This window comes from Salvelinus fontinalis, chromosome 10, assembly GCF_029448725.1.
Source record: "Salvelinus fontinalis isolate EN_2023a chromosome 10, ASM2944872v1, whole genome shotgun sequence".
NCBI lineage: Eukaryota > Metazoa > Chordata > Actinopteri > Salmoniformes > Salmonidae > Salvelinus > Salvelinus fontinalis.
The window spans coordinates 21,728,560-21,744,788 of record NC_074674.1 but is presented as its reverse complement, the minus strand read 5'-3'; the positions used below and the strand labels follow the sequence as shown (position 1 = coordinate 21,744,788).

At 41.2% G+C, this 16,229-nt stretch overlaps 1 protein-coding gene across 2 annotated transcripts in view; it reads left to right on the top strand.

Annotated features, from left to right (window-relative positions):
- The window catches only part of LOC129863818 (synaptic vesicle glycoprotein 2C-like), a 78,801-nt gene that overhangs the window by 42,642 nt on the left and 19,930 nt on the right, over nucleotides 1–16,229 (top strand). For both annotated transcript variants that reach the window (XM_055936099.1, XM_055936098.1), the window contains exon 4: nucleotides 12,487–12,638. In XM_055936099.1, the coding sequence (XP_055792074.1) occupies nucleotides 12,487–12,638 (152 nt within the window). The remainder of the gene's footprint in view (nucleotides 1–12,486; nucleotides 12,639–16,229) is intronic.

Genomic DNA, 16,229 nt, shown 5'->3' with positions numbered 1-16,229 from the left:
CACTTTTGGGAATGTGAATACGGTCAGCACAACGATAATTGCCAGAGTCCCAGAGAAACATAAAATAAGGATTAAGCAGCTGTACACTGTACCCTTTGAGAGAAACGGTGAACGTGTGAAAGAAATCCAGTATCAATATGTCCAGGTAAGATGTCTGTTCAATAACCAAACAGGGTACATACACAGCTATGCATAATGTAAAGTACTGTCAAACTGGATTTACTGTATTTTAGAGAGTAATGGAGATGGAAGCCAGGCAAACTGCACATACATTCATCTTTGTAGATGAAGCTGGTTACAACCTGGCAAAAACACGCCGCAGGGTAAGAAATGTGATTGGACAGAGAGCAACCGTGGATGTCCCAGGCCAGAGAGGCACTAACATCCCCATGTGTGCAGCACTGTCCAACGACCGTTTGCTGTTACACAAACAAACCACTCATTGGCCCCTACAATTCAGAGAGGCTCATTTCTTTTCTGGATGACCTGCATAATCAACTTGTGCCAGCTGAGGAGAGAGGGGCAAGAAACTCCCCTACCTTCATTGTGGTGTGGGATAATGTGGCATTCCACCACTCTACTGCAGTCAGACTGGCTTGCTGCACATCCCAGGATGTCAGTTCTATTCCGACCTCCATTCTCCCCCTTCCTAAACCCCATAGAGGAGTTTTTCTCTGCGTGGAGGTGGAAGGTTTATGACCACCATCCACATGGCCAGATGTCCTCACTGAACATGAATGCGGGGTGTGGAGACACTTCTCCTGAAGACTGCTAGGGTTGGATTAGACATTCCAGAAGATACTTTCCAAGATGCATCACCAGAGAAGACATAAGATGTGATGTTGATGAGAACTTGTGGCCAAATGCAGGAGAGAGAGAGAACTAGAACCCTCACAGTACTGTACAGTATGAGTGATTATACTATACATGTTGATGAGAACTAGAACCCTCACAGTACTGTACAGTATGAGTGATTATATTATACATGTTGATGAGAACTAGAACCCTCACAGTACTGTACAGTATGAGTGATTATACTCTACAGGTTGATGAGAACTAGAACCCTCACAGTACTGTACAGTATGAGTGATTATACTATACATGTTGATGAGAACTAGAACCCTCACAATACTGTACAGTATGAGTGATTATACTATACATGTTGATAAGAACTAGAACCCTCACAGTACTGTACAGTATGAGTGTTATACTATACATGTTGATGAGAACTAGAACCCTCACAGTACTGTACAGTATGATTGATTATACTATACATGTTGATGAGAACTAGAACCCTCACAATACTGTACAGTATGCGTGATTATACTCTACAGGTTGATGAGAACTAGAACCCTCACAATACTGTACAGTATGAGGGATTATACTATACATGTTGATGAGAACTAGAACCCTCACAGTACTGTACAGTATTAGTGATTATACTCTACAGGTTGATGAGAACTAGAACCCTCACAGTACTGTACAGTATGAGTGATTATACTACATGTTGATGAGAACTAGAACCCTCACAGTACTGTACAGTATGAGTGATTATACTAAACAGGTTGATGAGAACTAGAACCCTCACAGTACTGTACAGTATGAGTGTTATACTATACATGTTGATGAGAACTAGAACCCTCACAGTACTGTACAGTATGAGTGATTATATTATACATGTTGATGAGAACTAGAACCCTCACAGTACTGTACAGTATTAGTGATTATACTCTACATGTTGATGAGAACTAGAACCCTCACAGTACTGTACAATATGAGTGTTATACTATACATGTTGATGAGAACTAGAACCCTCACAGTACTGTACAGTATTAGTGATTATACTCTACATGTTGATGAGAACTAGAACCCTCACAGTACTGTACAGTATGAGTGATTATACTATACATGTTGATGAGAACTAGAACCCTCACAGTACTGTACAGTATGAGTATTATACTATACATGTTGATGAGAACTAGAACCCTCACAGTACTGTACAGTATGAGTGATTATACTATACATGTTGATGAGAACTAGAACCCTCACAGTACTGTACAGTATGAGCGATTATACTATACATGTTGTTGAGAACTAGAACCCTCACAGTACTGTACAGTATGAGTGATTATACTATACATGTTGATGAGAACTAGAACCCTCACCGTACTGTACAGTATGAGTGATTATACTATACATGTTGATGAGAACTAGAACCCTCACAGTACTGTACAGTATGAGTGATTATACTATACATGTTGATGAGAACTAGAACCCTCACAGTACTGTACAGTATGAGTGATTATACTACATGTTGATGAGGACTAGAACCCTCACAGTACTGTACAGTATGAGTGATTATACTATACATGTTGATGAGAACTAGAACCCTGAAAGTACTGTACAGTATGAGTGTTATATTATACATGTTGATGAGAACTAGAACCCTCACAGTACTGTACAGTATGAGTGTTATACTATACATGTTGATGAGAACTAGAACCCTCACAGTACTGTACAGTATGAGTGTTTTACTATACATGTTGATGAGAACTAGAACCCTCACAGTACTGTACAGTATGAGTGTTATACTATACATGTTGATGAGAACTAGAACCCTCACAGTACTGTACAGTATGAGTGTTATACTATACATGTTGATGAGAACTAGAACCCTCACATTACTGTACAGTATGAGTGTTATACTCTACATGTTGATGAGAACTAGAACCCTCACAGTACTGTACAGTATGAGCGATTATACTATACATGTTGATGAGAACTAGAACCCTCACAGTACTGTACAGTATGAGTGATTATACTATACATGTTGATGAGAACTAGAACCCTCACAGTACTGTACAGTATGAGTGATTATACTATACATGTTGATGAGAACTAGAACCCTGAAAGTACTGTACAGTATGAGTGTTATATTATACATGTTGATGAGAACTAGGACCCTCACAGTACTGTACAGTATGAGTGTTATACTATACATGTTGATGAGAACTAGAACCCTCACAGTACTGTACAGTATGAGTGTTTTACTATACATGTTGATGAGAACTAGAACCCTCACAGTACTGTACAGTATGAGTGATTATACTAAACAGGTTGATGAGAACTAGAACCCTCACAGTACTGTACAGTATGAGTGTTATACTATACATGTTGATGAGAACTAGAACCCTCACAGTACTGTACAGTATGAGTGATTATATTATACATGTTGATGAGAACTAGAACCCTCACAGTACTGTACAGTATTAGTGATTATACTCTACATGTTGATGAGAACTAGAACCCTCACAGTACTGTACAATATGAGTGTTATACTATACATGTTGATGAGAACTAGAACCCTCACAGTACTGTACAGTATTAGTGATTATACTCTACATGTTGATGAGAACTAGAACCCTCACAGTACTGTACAGTATGAGTATTATACTATACATGTTGATGAGAACTAGAACCCTCACAGTACTGTACAGTATGAGTGATTATACTATACATGTTGATGAGAACTAGAACCCTCACAGTACTGTACAGTATGAGTGATTATACTATACATGTTGATGAGAACTAGAACCCTCACAGTACTGTACAGTATGAGTGATTATACTATACATGTTGATGAGAACTAGAACCCTCACAGTACTGTACAGTATGAGTGATTATACTACATGTTGATGAGGACTAGAACCCTCACAGTACTGTACAGTATGAGTGATTATACTATACATGTTGATGAGAACTAGAACCCTGAAAGTACTGTACAGTATGAGTGTTATATTATACATGTTGATGAGAACTAGAACCCTCACAGTACTGTACAGTATGAGTGTTATACTATACATGTTGATGAGAACTAGAACCCTCACAGTACTGTACAGTATGAGTGTTTTACTATACATGTTGATGAGAACTAGAACCCTCACAGTACTGTACAGTATGAGTGTTATACTATACATGTTGATGAGAACTAGAACCCTCACAGTACTGTACAGTATGAGTGTTATACTATACATGTTGATGAGAACTAGAACCCTCACATTACTGTACAGTATGAGTGTTATACTCTACATGTTGATGAGAACTAGAACCCTCACAGTACTGTACAGTATGAGCGATTATACTATACATGTTGATGAGAACTAGAACCCTCACAGTACTGTACAGTATGAGTGATTATACTATACATGTTGATGAGAACTAGAACCCTCACAGTACTGTACAGTATGAGTGATTATACTATACATGTTGATGAGAACTAGAACCCTGAAAGTACTGTACAGTATGAGTGTTATATTATACATGTTGATGAGAACTAGAACCCTCACAGTACTGTACAGTATGAGTGTTATACTATACATGTTGATGAGAACTAGAACCCTCACAGTACTGTACAGTATGAGTGTTTTACTATACATGTTGATGAGAACTAGAACCCTCACAGTACTGTACAGTATGAGTGTTATACTATACATGTTGATGAGAACTAGAACCCTCACAGTACTGTACAGTATGAGTGTTATACTATACATGTTGATGAGAACTAGAACCCTCACATTACTGTACAGTATGAGTGTTATACTCTACATGTTGATGAGAACTAGAACCCGCACAGTACTGTACAGTATGAGTGTTATACTATACATGTTGATGAGAACTAGAACCCTCACAGCACTGTACAGTATGAGTGATTATACTCTACATGTTGATGAGAACTAGAACCCTCACAGTACTGTACAGTATGAGTGATTATACTATACATGTTGATGAGAACTAGAACCCTCACAGTACTGTACAGTATGAGTGATTATACTATACATGTTGATGAGAACTAGAACCCTCACAGTACTGTACAGTATGAGTGCTATACTATACATGTTGATGAGAACTAGAACCCTCACAGTACTGTACAGTATGAGTGTTATACTATACATGTTGATGAGAACTAGAACCCTCACAGTACTGTACAGTATGAGTGATTATACTATACATGTTGATGAGAACTAGAACCCTCACAGTACTGTACAGTATGAGTGATTATACTATACATGTTGATGAGAACTAGAACCCTCACATTACTGTACAGTATGAGTGTTATACTCTACATGTTGATGAGAACTAGAACCCTCACAGTACTGTACAGTATGAGTGATTATACTATACATGTTGATGAGAACTAGAACCCTCACAGTACTGTACAGTATGAGTGATTATACTATACATGTTGATGAGAACTAGAACCCTCACAGTACTGTACAGTATGAGTGCTATACTATACATGTTGATGAGAACTAGAACCCTCACAGTACTGTACAGTATTAGTGATTATACTATACATGTTGATGAGAACTAGAACCCTCACAGTACTGTACAGTATGAGTGCTATACTATACATGTTGATGAGAACTAGAACCCTCACAGTACTGTACAGTATGAGTGATTATACTATACATGTTGATGAGAACTAGAATCCTCACAGTACTGTACAGTATGAGTGATTATACTATACATGTTGATGAGAACTAGAACCCTCACAGTACTGTACAGTATGAGTGCTATACTATACACTTTGATGAGAACTAGAACCCTCACAGTACTGTACAGTATGAGTGATTATACTATACATGTTGATGAGAACTAGAACCCTCACAGTACTGTACAGTATGAGTGCTATACTATACATGTTGATGAGAACTAGAACCCTCACAGTACTGTACAGTATGAGTGATTATACTATACATGTTGATGAGAACTAGAACCCTCACAGTACTGTACAGTATGAGTGCTATACTATACATGTTGATGAGAACTAGAACCCTCACAGTACTGTACAGTATGAGTGCTATACTATACATGTTGATGTTTTTGTTTTGTAATTATTATTTCAGCCCTGGAATTTCTGGAATTTTTTTGTTTAAACTTTTTTATTTTTCACAAGTAAATTACTATTTGCGATGATATAGAACAAGTAAAGGCTATTGAAACAAATTGCTGCAATTCTGATTAATTCTTGTTACATATACTTTACTACAGTCAATAAAGTGATAAGGTGATATTCTTATTCTATAATGAAATACTGATTCATGTGAAAATCATTCAAACTTCAAAGAGAAGTCCACCATTTATGTAATGCTCCCTATTAGTGTTTTGTAGGTCAGTGTGTTATGAGTGACAACGTATGCTTTCTGAGTGAGAACTGTTGCCAGTGTTATGGTCGAACAATCTTTTTTTGAGACATGTATGAAGTGTTTGGTGGTTTGAGTGAGTTTTGGAGGTGAGATTAGCTGTTTGGCCAAGATGCATGTTGGTAATGCAGACTGACGAGTTTTGAAAAAGTGGCTTCAGTATTGACCGATGCTTGTTAGCGTTTGAAGAAAACTGTAAACAAGAAAATAGAGACATTGATACTACATACAGACTTTTGCAAAATGGAAAAAAAAGGTCTGCAAAAAGATGAATAACCAGATGATATATAGAGACTTTGACAGAATATATGCCCTTTGCTCTTAGCTAATACACTCTCTGCACGATTAGCTGGTGATTGTTGCACATGATTATTCATAGCCTGTCCTGGCTCTCCGGTGGGTTTACATTAAAAGTAACTGTAATTGAATCTGAGACAGCCTGTTTTAACCTCAGGGGATTCATAAATCATAGGACTGTTTCTAAAGCAGGGTTTCACTTGTACAGAGCAACACAATAGATTTACACTCAGCTGTGTGTGCGTGTGCGTAAGCCTGTGTGTGTTGTGTGCACGTGTGTGTTCGTGCGTGTGCATCATAGACTTCACCTTACTGCAGCTCCACTCTACCAGACCTACTTATCCTCAACATGTTCTATCTAATACAATACCTGTCTTTTATTTCCATGTCGATTTAAAGACTCTTCTCTCCTCTCTTCAATAGCCACCAGCTGGTGGTTTCCACTACTTGTCAGAGGAATGGTACCTACTACCATTTCACTAGAATTGCTACACTTACAGGTAGCTTATACTCAATTCCACTCTATTCTCAATAAGACAGAAGAAAGAAAAAGTTACTTTCAGATTCACAAGACAAGTCTCCATTTTGTTCCCTTCCCAAACAAACCCGTCAATAGAGACCCTAACAACAAAAGCAGCAGAAATAGACAGACAAACAGCGGAGGAAAAAGTACCCAATGATACTTGAGGAAAAATCGATATATACCTTAAAATAGAAAATGACTCACGTAAAAGTGAGTCACCCAGTAAAATACTACTTGAGTAAAAGTATTTGGTTTTAAATATACTTAATTATCAAAAGTAAATATAATTTGCAGAAATATTGCCGTGGTAATTATTCTACTGAAAGGAAAGACTTTTAGAATTCTTCAAAAAAATTATTTAATTACTGCAGTAATGGAGCTTGTCAACGACCTGCCCGTAGGTGATTCGTGGAGAGCCCAACCACCAGGACTAAGCCACAGTATTTTATAGCAAAGTCCATCCTCCTGGATGTTCATGACAAACAACTGATGTGTGGAATGGGTCAATAGGTTAGAATTTGTATGAAAGAAATTAATAATTCACAGTAGACAGTATCTGCTGTGAAAACTGTTCTAAATGTAAGGAAACCAGGGTTTGCCCCCCCAAAACGAGGTTTCTCTCAACCTGAGCCATCTCTCCCTGGTACCTTCCATTACACAAACACTAATTCAACATGCTTCAAGAGGGCCACCAGTGTTCCTGTTCCCAAGAAAGCTAAGGTAACTGAGATAAATGACTATCGCCCCGTAGCACTCACTTCCGTCATCATGAAGTGCTTTGAGAGACTAGTCAAGGACCATATCACCTCCACCCTACCTGACACCCTAGACTCACTCCAATTTGCTTACCGCCCCAATAGATCCACAGACGACGCAAACGCAATCACACTGCACACTGCACACTGCACACCCTAACCCATCTGGACAAGAGGAATACCTATGTGAGAATGCTGTTCATCGACTACAGCTCAGCATTTCAAATCAAATTGATTTATATATCAAATCAAATCAAATTTATTCATATAGCCCTTCGTACATCAGCTGATATCTCAACGTGCTGTACAGAAACCCAGCCTAAAACCCCAAACAGCAAGCAATGCAGGTGTAGAAGCACGGTGGCTAGTAAAAACTCCCTAGAAAGGCCAAAACCTAGGAAGAAACCTAGAGAGGAACCAGGCTATGAGGGGTGGCCAGTCCTCTTCTGGCTGTGCCGGGTGGAGATTATAACAGAACATGGCCAAGATGTTCAAATGTTCATAAATGACCAGCATGGTCAAATAATAATAATCACAGTAGTTATCGAGGGTGCAGCAAGTCAGCACCTCAGGAGTAAATGTCAGTTGGCTTTTTTAGCACGTCCGGTGAACAGGTCAGGGTTCCATATCCGCAGGTAGAACAGTAGAAACTGGAGCAGCAGCAAGGCCATGTGGACTGGGGACAGCAAGGAGTCATCATGCCAGGTAGTCCTGACCAATGGTCCTAGGGCTCAGGTCCTACAAGAGAGAGAAAGAAAGAGAGAGAGAATACTGAGAGAATACTGAGAATTAGAGAGAGCATACTTAAATTCACACAGGACACCGGATAAGACAGGAGAAGTCCTCCAGATATAACAAACTGACCCTAGCCCCCCGACACATTAACTACTGCAGCATAAATACTGGAGGCTTAGACAGGAGGGGTCAGGAGACACTGTGGCCCCATCCGATGATACCCCCGGACAGGGACAAACAGGCAGGATATAACCCCACCCACTTTGCCAAAGCACACCCCTCACACCACTAGAGGGATATCTTCAACCACCAACTTACCATCCTGAGATAAGGCCGAGTATAGCCCACAAAGATCTCCGCCACGGCACAACCCAAGGGGTGGGGCGCCAACCCAGACAGGAAGACCACGTCAGTGACTCAACCCACTCAAGTGACGCACCCCTCCAAGGGACGGCATGGAAGAGCACCAGTAAGCCAGTGACTCAGCCCATGTAATAGGGTTAGAGGCAGAGAATCCCAGTGGAGAGAGGGGAACCGGCTAGGCAGAGACAGCAAGGGCGGTTCGTTGCTCCAGTGCCTTTCTGTTCACCTTCACACTCCTGGGCTCAACATACACTCAATCATAGGACCTACTGAAGAGATGAGTCTTCAATAAAGACTTAACCTCTCTAGGGTACGTGAGACGTTAGCGTCCCACCTCTTCAACAGCCAGTGAAAGTGCAGGGCGCCAAATACAAAACAACAGAAATCCCATAATTAAAATTCCTCAAACATACATGTATTTTACAGCATTTTAAAGATACACTTGTTGTAAATCCAGCCACAGTGTCCGATTTCAAAAAAGCTTTACGACGAAAGCAAACCAAACGATTATGTTAGGTGAGTGCCTATTTACAGAATAACACAGACATTTTTTTAGCCAAAGAGAGGATTCACAAAAAGCAGAAATATAGATCAAATTAATCACTAACCTTTGATGATCTTCATCAGATGACACTCATAGAACTTCTTTTTACACAATACATCTATGTTTTGTTCGGTAAAGTTCATATTAATCCAGAAATCGGAGTTTACATTGGCGCTTTACGTTCAGAAGTCACAAAACATCCTTTGATTTTGCAGAGAGCCACATCAATTTACAGGAATACTCATAATAAACATTGCTAAAAGATACAACAGTTATGCATGGACTTTTAGATGCACTTCTCCTTAATGCAACCGCTGTGTCAGATTTAAAAAAAGCTTTATGGAAAAAGCAAACCATGCAATAATCTGAGTCGGTGCTCAGAGCCCAATCAAGACACAAATATAGCCGCCATATTAGGCATATTATGGTCCTAAAACTGAACCTTGAGGAACACCGAAATTTACAGTTGATTTGTCAGAGGACAAACCATTCACAGAGACAAACTGATATCTTTCCGAAAGATAAGATCTAAAACAGGCCAGAACTTGTCCGTGTAGACCAATTTGGGTTTCCAATCTCTCCAAAAGAATGTGGTGATCGATGGTATCAAAAGCAGCACTAAGGTCTAGGAGCACGAGGACAGATGCAGAGCCTCGGTCTGACGTCATTAAAAGGTCATTTACCACCTTCACAAGTGCAGTCTCAGTGCTATGATGGGGTCTAAAACCAGACTGAAGCATTCCGTATACATTGATTGTCTTCAGGTAGGCAGTGAGTTGCTGCGCAACAGCTTTTTCAATTTTTTTTGAGAGGAATGGGAGATATATAGGCCGATACTTTTTTTATATTTTCTGGGTCAAAATTTGGCTTTTTCAAGAGAGGCTTTATTACTGCCACTTTTAGTGAGTTTGGAACACATCCGGTGGATAGAGAGCCGTTTATTATGTTCAACATAGGAGGGCCAAGCACAGGAAGCAGCTCTTTCAGTAGTTTAGTTGGAATAGGGTCCAGAATGCAGCTTGAAGGTTTAGAGGCCATGATTATTTTCATCATTTAACACCATAGTACCCTCCAAACTCGTCATTAAGCTCAAGACCCTGGGTCTCGACCCCGCCCTGTGCAACTGGGTCCTGGACTTCCTGACGGGCCGCCCCCAGGTGTTGAGGGTAGGAAACAACATCTCCACCCCGCTGATCCTCTACACTGGGGCCCCACAAGGGTGCGTTCTCAGCCCCCTCCTGTACTCCCTGTTCACCCATGACTGCGTGGCCATGCATGCCTCCAACTCAATCATCAAGTTTGCAGATGACACTACAGTGGTACGCTTGATTACCAACAACGACGAGACGGCCTACAGGGAGGAGGTGAGGGCCCTCGGAGTGTGGTGTCAGGAAAATAACCTCACACTCAATGTCAACAAAACAAAGGAGATTATCGTGGACTTCAGCAAACAGCAGAGGGAGCAGCCCCCTATCCACATCGACGGGACAGTAGTGGAGAAGGTGGAACGTTTTAAGTTCCTCGGCGTACACATCACGGACAAACTGAAATGGTCCACCCACACAGACAGCGTGGTGAAGAAGGCGCAACAGCTCCTCTTCAACCTCAGGAGGCTGAAGAAATTCAGCTTGTCACCAAAAACGCTCACAAACTTTTACAGATGCACAATCGAGAGCATCCTGTCGGGCTGTATCACCGCCTGGTATGGCAACTGCTCCGCCCACAACCGTAAGGCTCTCCAGAGGGTAGTGAGGTCTGCACAACGCATCACCGGGGGCAAACTACCTTCCCTCCAGGACACCTACACCACCCGATGTCACAGGAAGGCCAAAAAGATCATCAAGGACAACAACCACCCAAGCCACTGCCTGTTCACCCCGCTATCATCCAGAAGGCGAGGTCAGTACAGGTGCATCAAAGCTGGGACCGAGAGACTGAAAAACAGCTTCTATCATAAGGCCATCAGACTGTTGAACGGCCATCAGACTGTTAAACAGCCATCACTAACATTGAGTGGCTGCTGCCAACATACTGACTCAATCTCTAGACACTTTAGTAATAAAAAATTGGACATCGTAAATGTATCACTAACCACTTTAAACAATGCAACTTTAAATAATGTTTACATACCTTACATTACTCATCTCATATGTATATCCTGTACTCTATACCATCTACTGCATCTTGCCTATTCCGTTCGGCCATCGCTTATCCATATATTTTTATGTACATATTCTTATTAATTCCTTTACACTTGTGTGTATAAGGTAGTTGTTTTTATACTCTCCGACATAATTTACAAACAAAGCATTTGTGTTTCGTAAGTCCTCCAGATCAGAGGCAGTAGGGATGACCAGGGATGTTCTCTTGATGAGTACGTAAAATTGACATTATTTTCTTTAGGAATGTAGTGAAGTAAAATATGAATCGTAAAGTACAGATACCCCAAAAAACAACTTAAGTAGTACTTTACAGTAGTTTTACCAAAGTACTTTACACCTCTGCGGATAAATAGCAATCTATTAATAGTTTGATGTCTCTTGTACTGTGTTGCCAATGTGACCAGATGAAAGGCTGTTTGGCTGCTAACTGCTGGCCTATTGATTTTGCTCTCTCTCTCTCTCTCTCTCTCTCTCTCTCTCTCTCTCTCTCTCTCTCTCTCTCTCTCTCTCTCTCTCTCTCTCTCTCTCTCTCTCTAACTCTCTTTCTCTCTCTCTCTCTCTCTCTCTCTCTCTCTCTCTCTCTCTCTCTCTCTCTCTCTCTCTCTCTCTCTCTATTTCTCTCTCTCTCTCTAACTCTCTCTCTAACTCTCTCTCTCTCTAACTCTCTCTCTCTCTCTCTTTCTCTCTCTCTATTTCTCTCCCTCTCTCTCTAACTCTCTCTCTCTCTAACTCTCTCTCTCTCTAACTCTTTATTTCTCTCGTTCTGTCTTTCTGTTTCTCTCTCCAGACTCAATCCCATTGCGTTAGATGAGAGCAGCCATGTTTCCCGAACTGCTCACACAAACACACATACAACTTGATTTGTCCATATAGTGCTGACTATGTTTCCCATGTCCCCGTGCAGGATTGGTGGGGCTGTGCCCATCGTGTTCCCCTACTTTGCTGAGTTCCTGGCGAGGGAGAAGAGAGGAGAGCACCTGAGCTGGCTCTGCATGTTCTGGATGATAGGAGGGATCTACGCCTCAGCCATGGCTTGGCTCATCATACCACACTACGGTGAGTGACTGACAGCCCTGTCCTCCTATCAGGTGCAGGATTATCTGAGTGACTCACTTCGTTCACCAATAATAACCGTTCTAAGGCAAGCTACATTTGTCACATGATTGACATTAGCCACTTAGGCCTGAACGGGCTGCAACCCGTATCCTAGAATGGACAAGTATATTTAACAGCAACCAAAGCTAGAGAAGAGGGAAGCAAGAGAGAAAGAGAGGGGATCCAAGAAAGAAAGGACAGAATAGAGGAGAGAGGGCCAACAGTTAGAAAAGAGAAGGAGAGACGGAGGGGAATGAAAAGAGGAAAAGGAAAGAAAGAAAAAGCAGGAGGGAAGGAGAGGTGGATAAGTGAAGATGATTTATGTGGGCGGTGTCAGGGATATTTAACGGGTGAAGGAAAAACAGAGCGAGGGAGGGACAGAGCGTGATCGATAAAGAAAAACAGAGTGGGAGAGACAGGGGTAGAGAGAGAGAGAAGGGACGAGGGAGAACGTGAACAGGAAAAAGAAAGACTGGTGAAGAGAGAGAAAAGGAGAGCAAATGAAGGATAGAGACGAAGGGGGGGGGGGGTAATTGAAGAGGTGTGGTGAATGCATGGTGGTGTATGCAATGTGGTGGGTGTGGGTGTAGGCAGGTGTAGAATTTTCAGTGAAGTCATTGATTTACTATAAAAGACTATTGAGGACAGAAGATAAAAAAGCACTCGTCATAAAACACACGACATGTCTTCACACACACACACGCACCACACACCGTTAACACCTTGGTCTCTCTGTGTGTAGCAGCCGTGTGTGTGTGTGTGTGTGTGTGTGTGTGTGTGTGTGTGTGTGTGTGTGTGTGTGTGTGTGTGTGTGTGTGTGTGTGTGTGTGTGTGTGTGTGTGTGTGTGTGTGTGTGTGTGTGTGTGTGTGTGTGTGTGTGAAGCAGCCGTGTGTGTGTCGTAGGTTCCGCCGCAGTGGACTCTTCAATGACTGCTGCTAGCCAGGGGCTGCAGGACTCCTCTTCCTGGAAAACCTCAGTGTTTGTGTGTGTTTGTGTGTTTGCTGAATTAAGTTGAGGGGCGTGGCGTAACCTCACAGCCGTAATGTTTTGTACGTGAAGTGTGTCTGTGAGGAGCTGTGCATGTCTGTGGTTACTGTATACTGTACACTCGAATTGCAAATCTAATCAAGGTTTATTTATCATGTACATAGATTAGCAGATGTTAAAGGAGTAGTTCACTATTTTACAACATGATGTTAGATGGTTCCTGACCCTGAAGGTAGTTTATGGGCAAGGAGAAACTGTATATATATATCATTTTTATATATCATTTCCAAACCACCTGAAGTCAACTCCACATTTGGTTTGATGATACCAAAAGCTGATTATTTTTTTTACATGTACCCATCACTTCAATAGATTTTTAGCTAGCGGTGGCTAAAGTTAGCTGAAGTTTGTCATGGCTGATTAACGAAAAACTGAAACCCCCCGCCCCCCAATATTAGAAACAGGTCAATTTGACTCCCCCAATAATATAATATGATGAGTTTGATTGGAAAAACATCCCCACTGCAGAGTGGCAGGCAGCTAATGGCTTTATGTGGCTTAGCACCACAGTGACTCAGTTTATAATTTTATGAGGAGGCAGCCTGCCCAATGTATTGCTTTGGCCTGCAGTGACAGTTCAAAAGCATGCACTACGCTCTCTTTTTCTCTTTGTGGTGTTTGCTGAGGAGAGGTAGCGCAGCTATATTCATGAGCGCTCCAATGTATAAATGTTTTGAGAGTTTCCAAACGAGTAAATGTTCCTGAACATTTCATAAATGTATTCCTATGTTGTTGTTTAACTAGCAAACTATTGCTGATGAGATAAGATTGTGTAAAAAACTGTTTTATACCGAGTGACCCAATGCTAAGTTGGCTATTTTAGCTAGGCTAACATTAGCTAGCTAGCTAAGCTAGCACCAAAGCACAGATGGAAGAGTGAGCCAGATGTTTCACTGGATGTATACATCTGAAGCATCTGGCCAAATTTGTTGATGAGAGGAAGACCAGTGGCCAACAGTGGGAGAAGGTGGAGCGAGATGGATTTTGCCCGACATTCTGCTAATTTTCTCATCAATGAAACATTTGATTTCAACACAGTGTTCTGTCCCAAAACTAGCATATGTTATGAACAGAGTGGACTAAGTTTTGTAGACTTTACCCTTTGCCAAAGTTTTAAGAAATGGCATTTTTTAGAAAGAGTGCAAGGGCGAATTGGGTTATTGCACACACGCACATCACAGAGTAGGTGTTTCCTGACAGAAATATGTGAATACATGCTAGAATGTGACGATATGATCTCACTAGCTCATGCTTGGCTCTGCCTACCTCTTTGCTTGTTCTGCCCACTATGATTAATTTGCTCCCATTGGAAATGACAGGCTGTGGTCTATCTTGGCTTGGTAATAAACATCTTTGACCAAAGCCAGCACAGTATCTGGATCTTCCCCTTTTCCTTTTCAATTGCAGTTTCAGATAAGCAGCACTCAAAGGGTCACTGTTCACCCTAGTGAAAAGGTAGCTAGTGCCCTTCATGCCAAAGAGGAGAAAAATGCAGGACAAATATTTTTGGTGAGAGTGCAGAGGGCTGTAAGCTACACTGTACAATTCATAATAAACAGGTACTATGTAGTCGGATTGCTAGCTATACCTATTACCACACAGTAAATCATTAATTTAGCTTAGAAAAGTACAATTGAATTCATGTTAATAAGCTAACACCATCATTGTTAAGGCCAGCCATTTTTGTCATGTGATAATTGTAGATGATCATATGATTATGGCTGGGCTCAAAGTGAGTGAGAGAGAGAAATATAGTGAGTGAGAGAGAGAGATCAATATAGTGAGTGAGAGAGAGAGAGCAATATAGTGAGTGAGAGAGAGAGAGCAATATAGTGAGTGATAGAGAGCGAGCAATATAGTGAGTGAGAGAGAGAGAGAGAGCAATATAGTGAGTGAGAGAGAGAGCAATATAGTGAGTGAGAGAGAGAGAGAAAAATATAGTAAGTGAGAGAGAGAGCAATATAGTGAGTGAGAGAGAGAGAGCAATATAGTGAGTGAGAGAGAGAGCAATATAGTGAGAGAGAGAGAGAGAGAGAGAGCAATATAGTGAGTGAGAGAATGAGCAATATAGTGAGTGAGAGAGAGAGAGAGAGAAAAATATAGTGAGTGAGAGAGAGAGAGAAATATAGTGAGTGAGAGAGAGAGAGAGAGCAATATAGTGAGTGAGAGAGAGAGCAATATAGTGAGTGAGAGAGAAAAATATAGTAAGTGAGAGAGAGAGAGCAATATAGTGAGTGAGAGGGAGAGAGCAATACAGTGAGTGAGAGAGAGGGAGAGCAATATAGTGAGTGAGAGAGAGGGAGAGCAATATAGTGAGTGAGAGAGAGAGCAATATAGTGAGTGAGAGAGAGAGAGCAATATAGTGAGTTAGAGAGAGAGAGCAATATAGTGAGTGAGAGAGAGAGAGCAATATAGTGAGTGAGAGAGAGAGCAATATATGGTCTCCCGGGTGGCGCAGTGGTCTAGGGCACTGCATCGCAGTGCTAGCTGCGCCACCAGAGTCT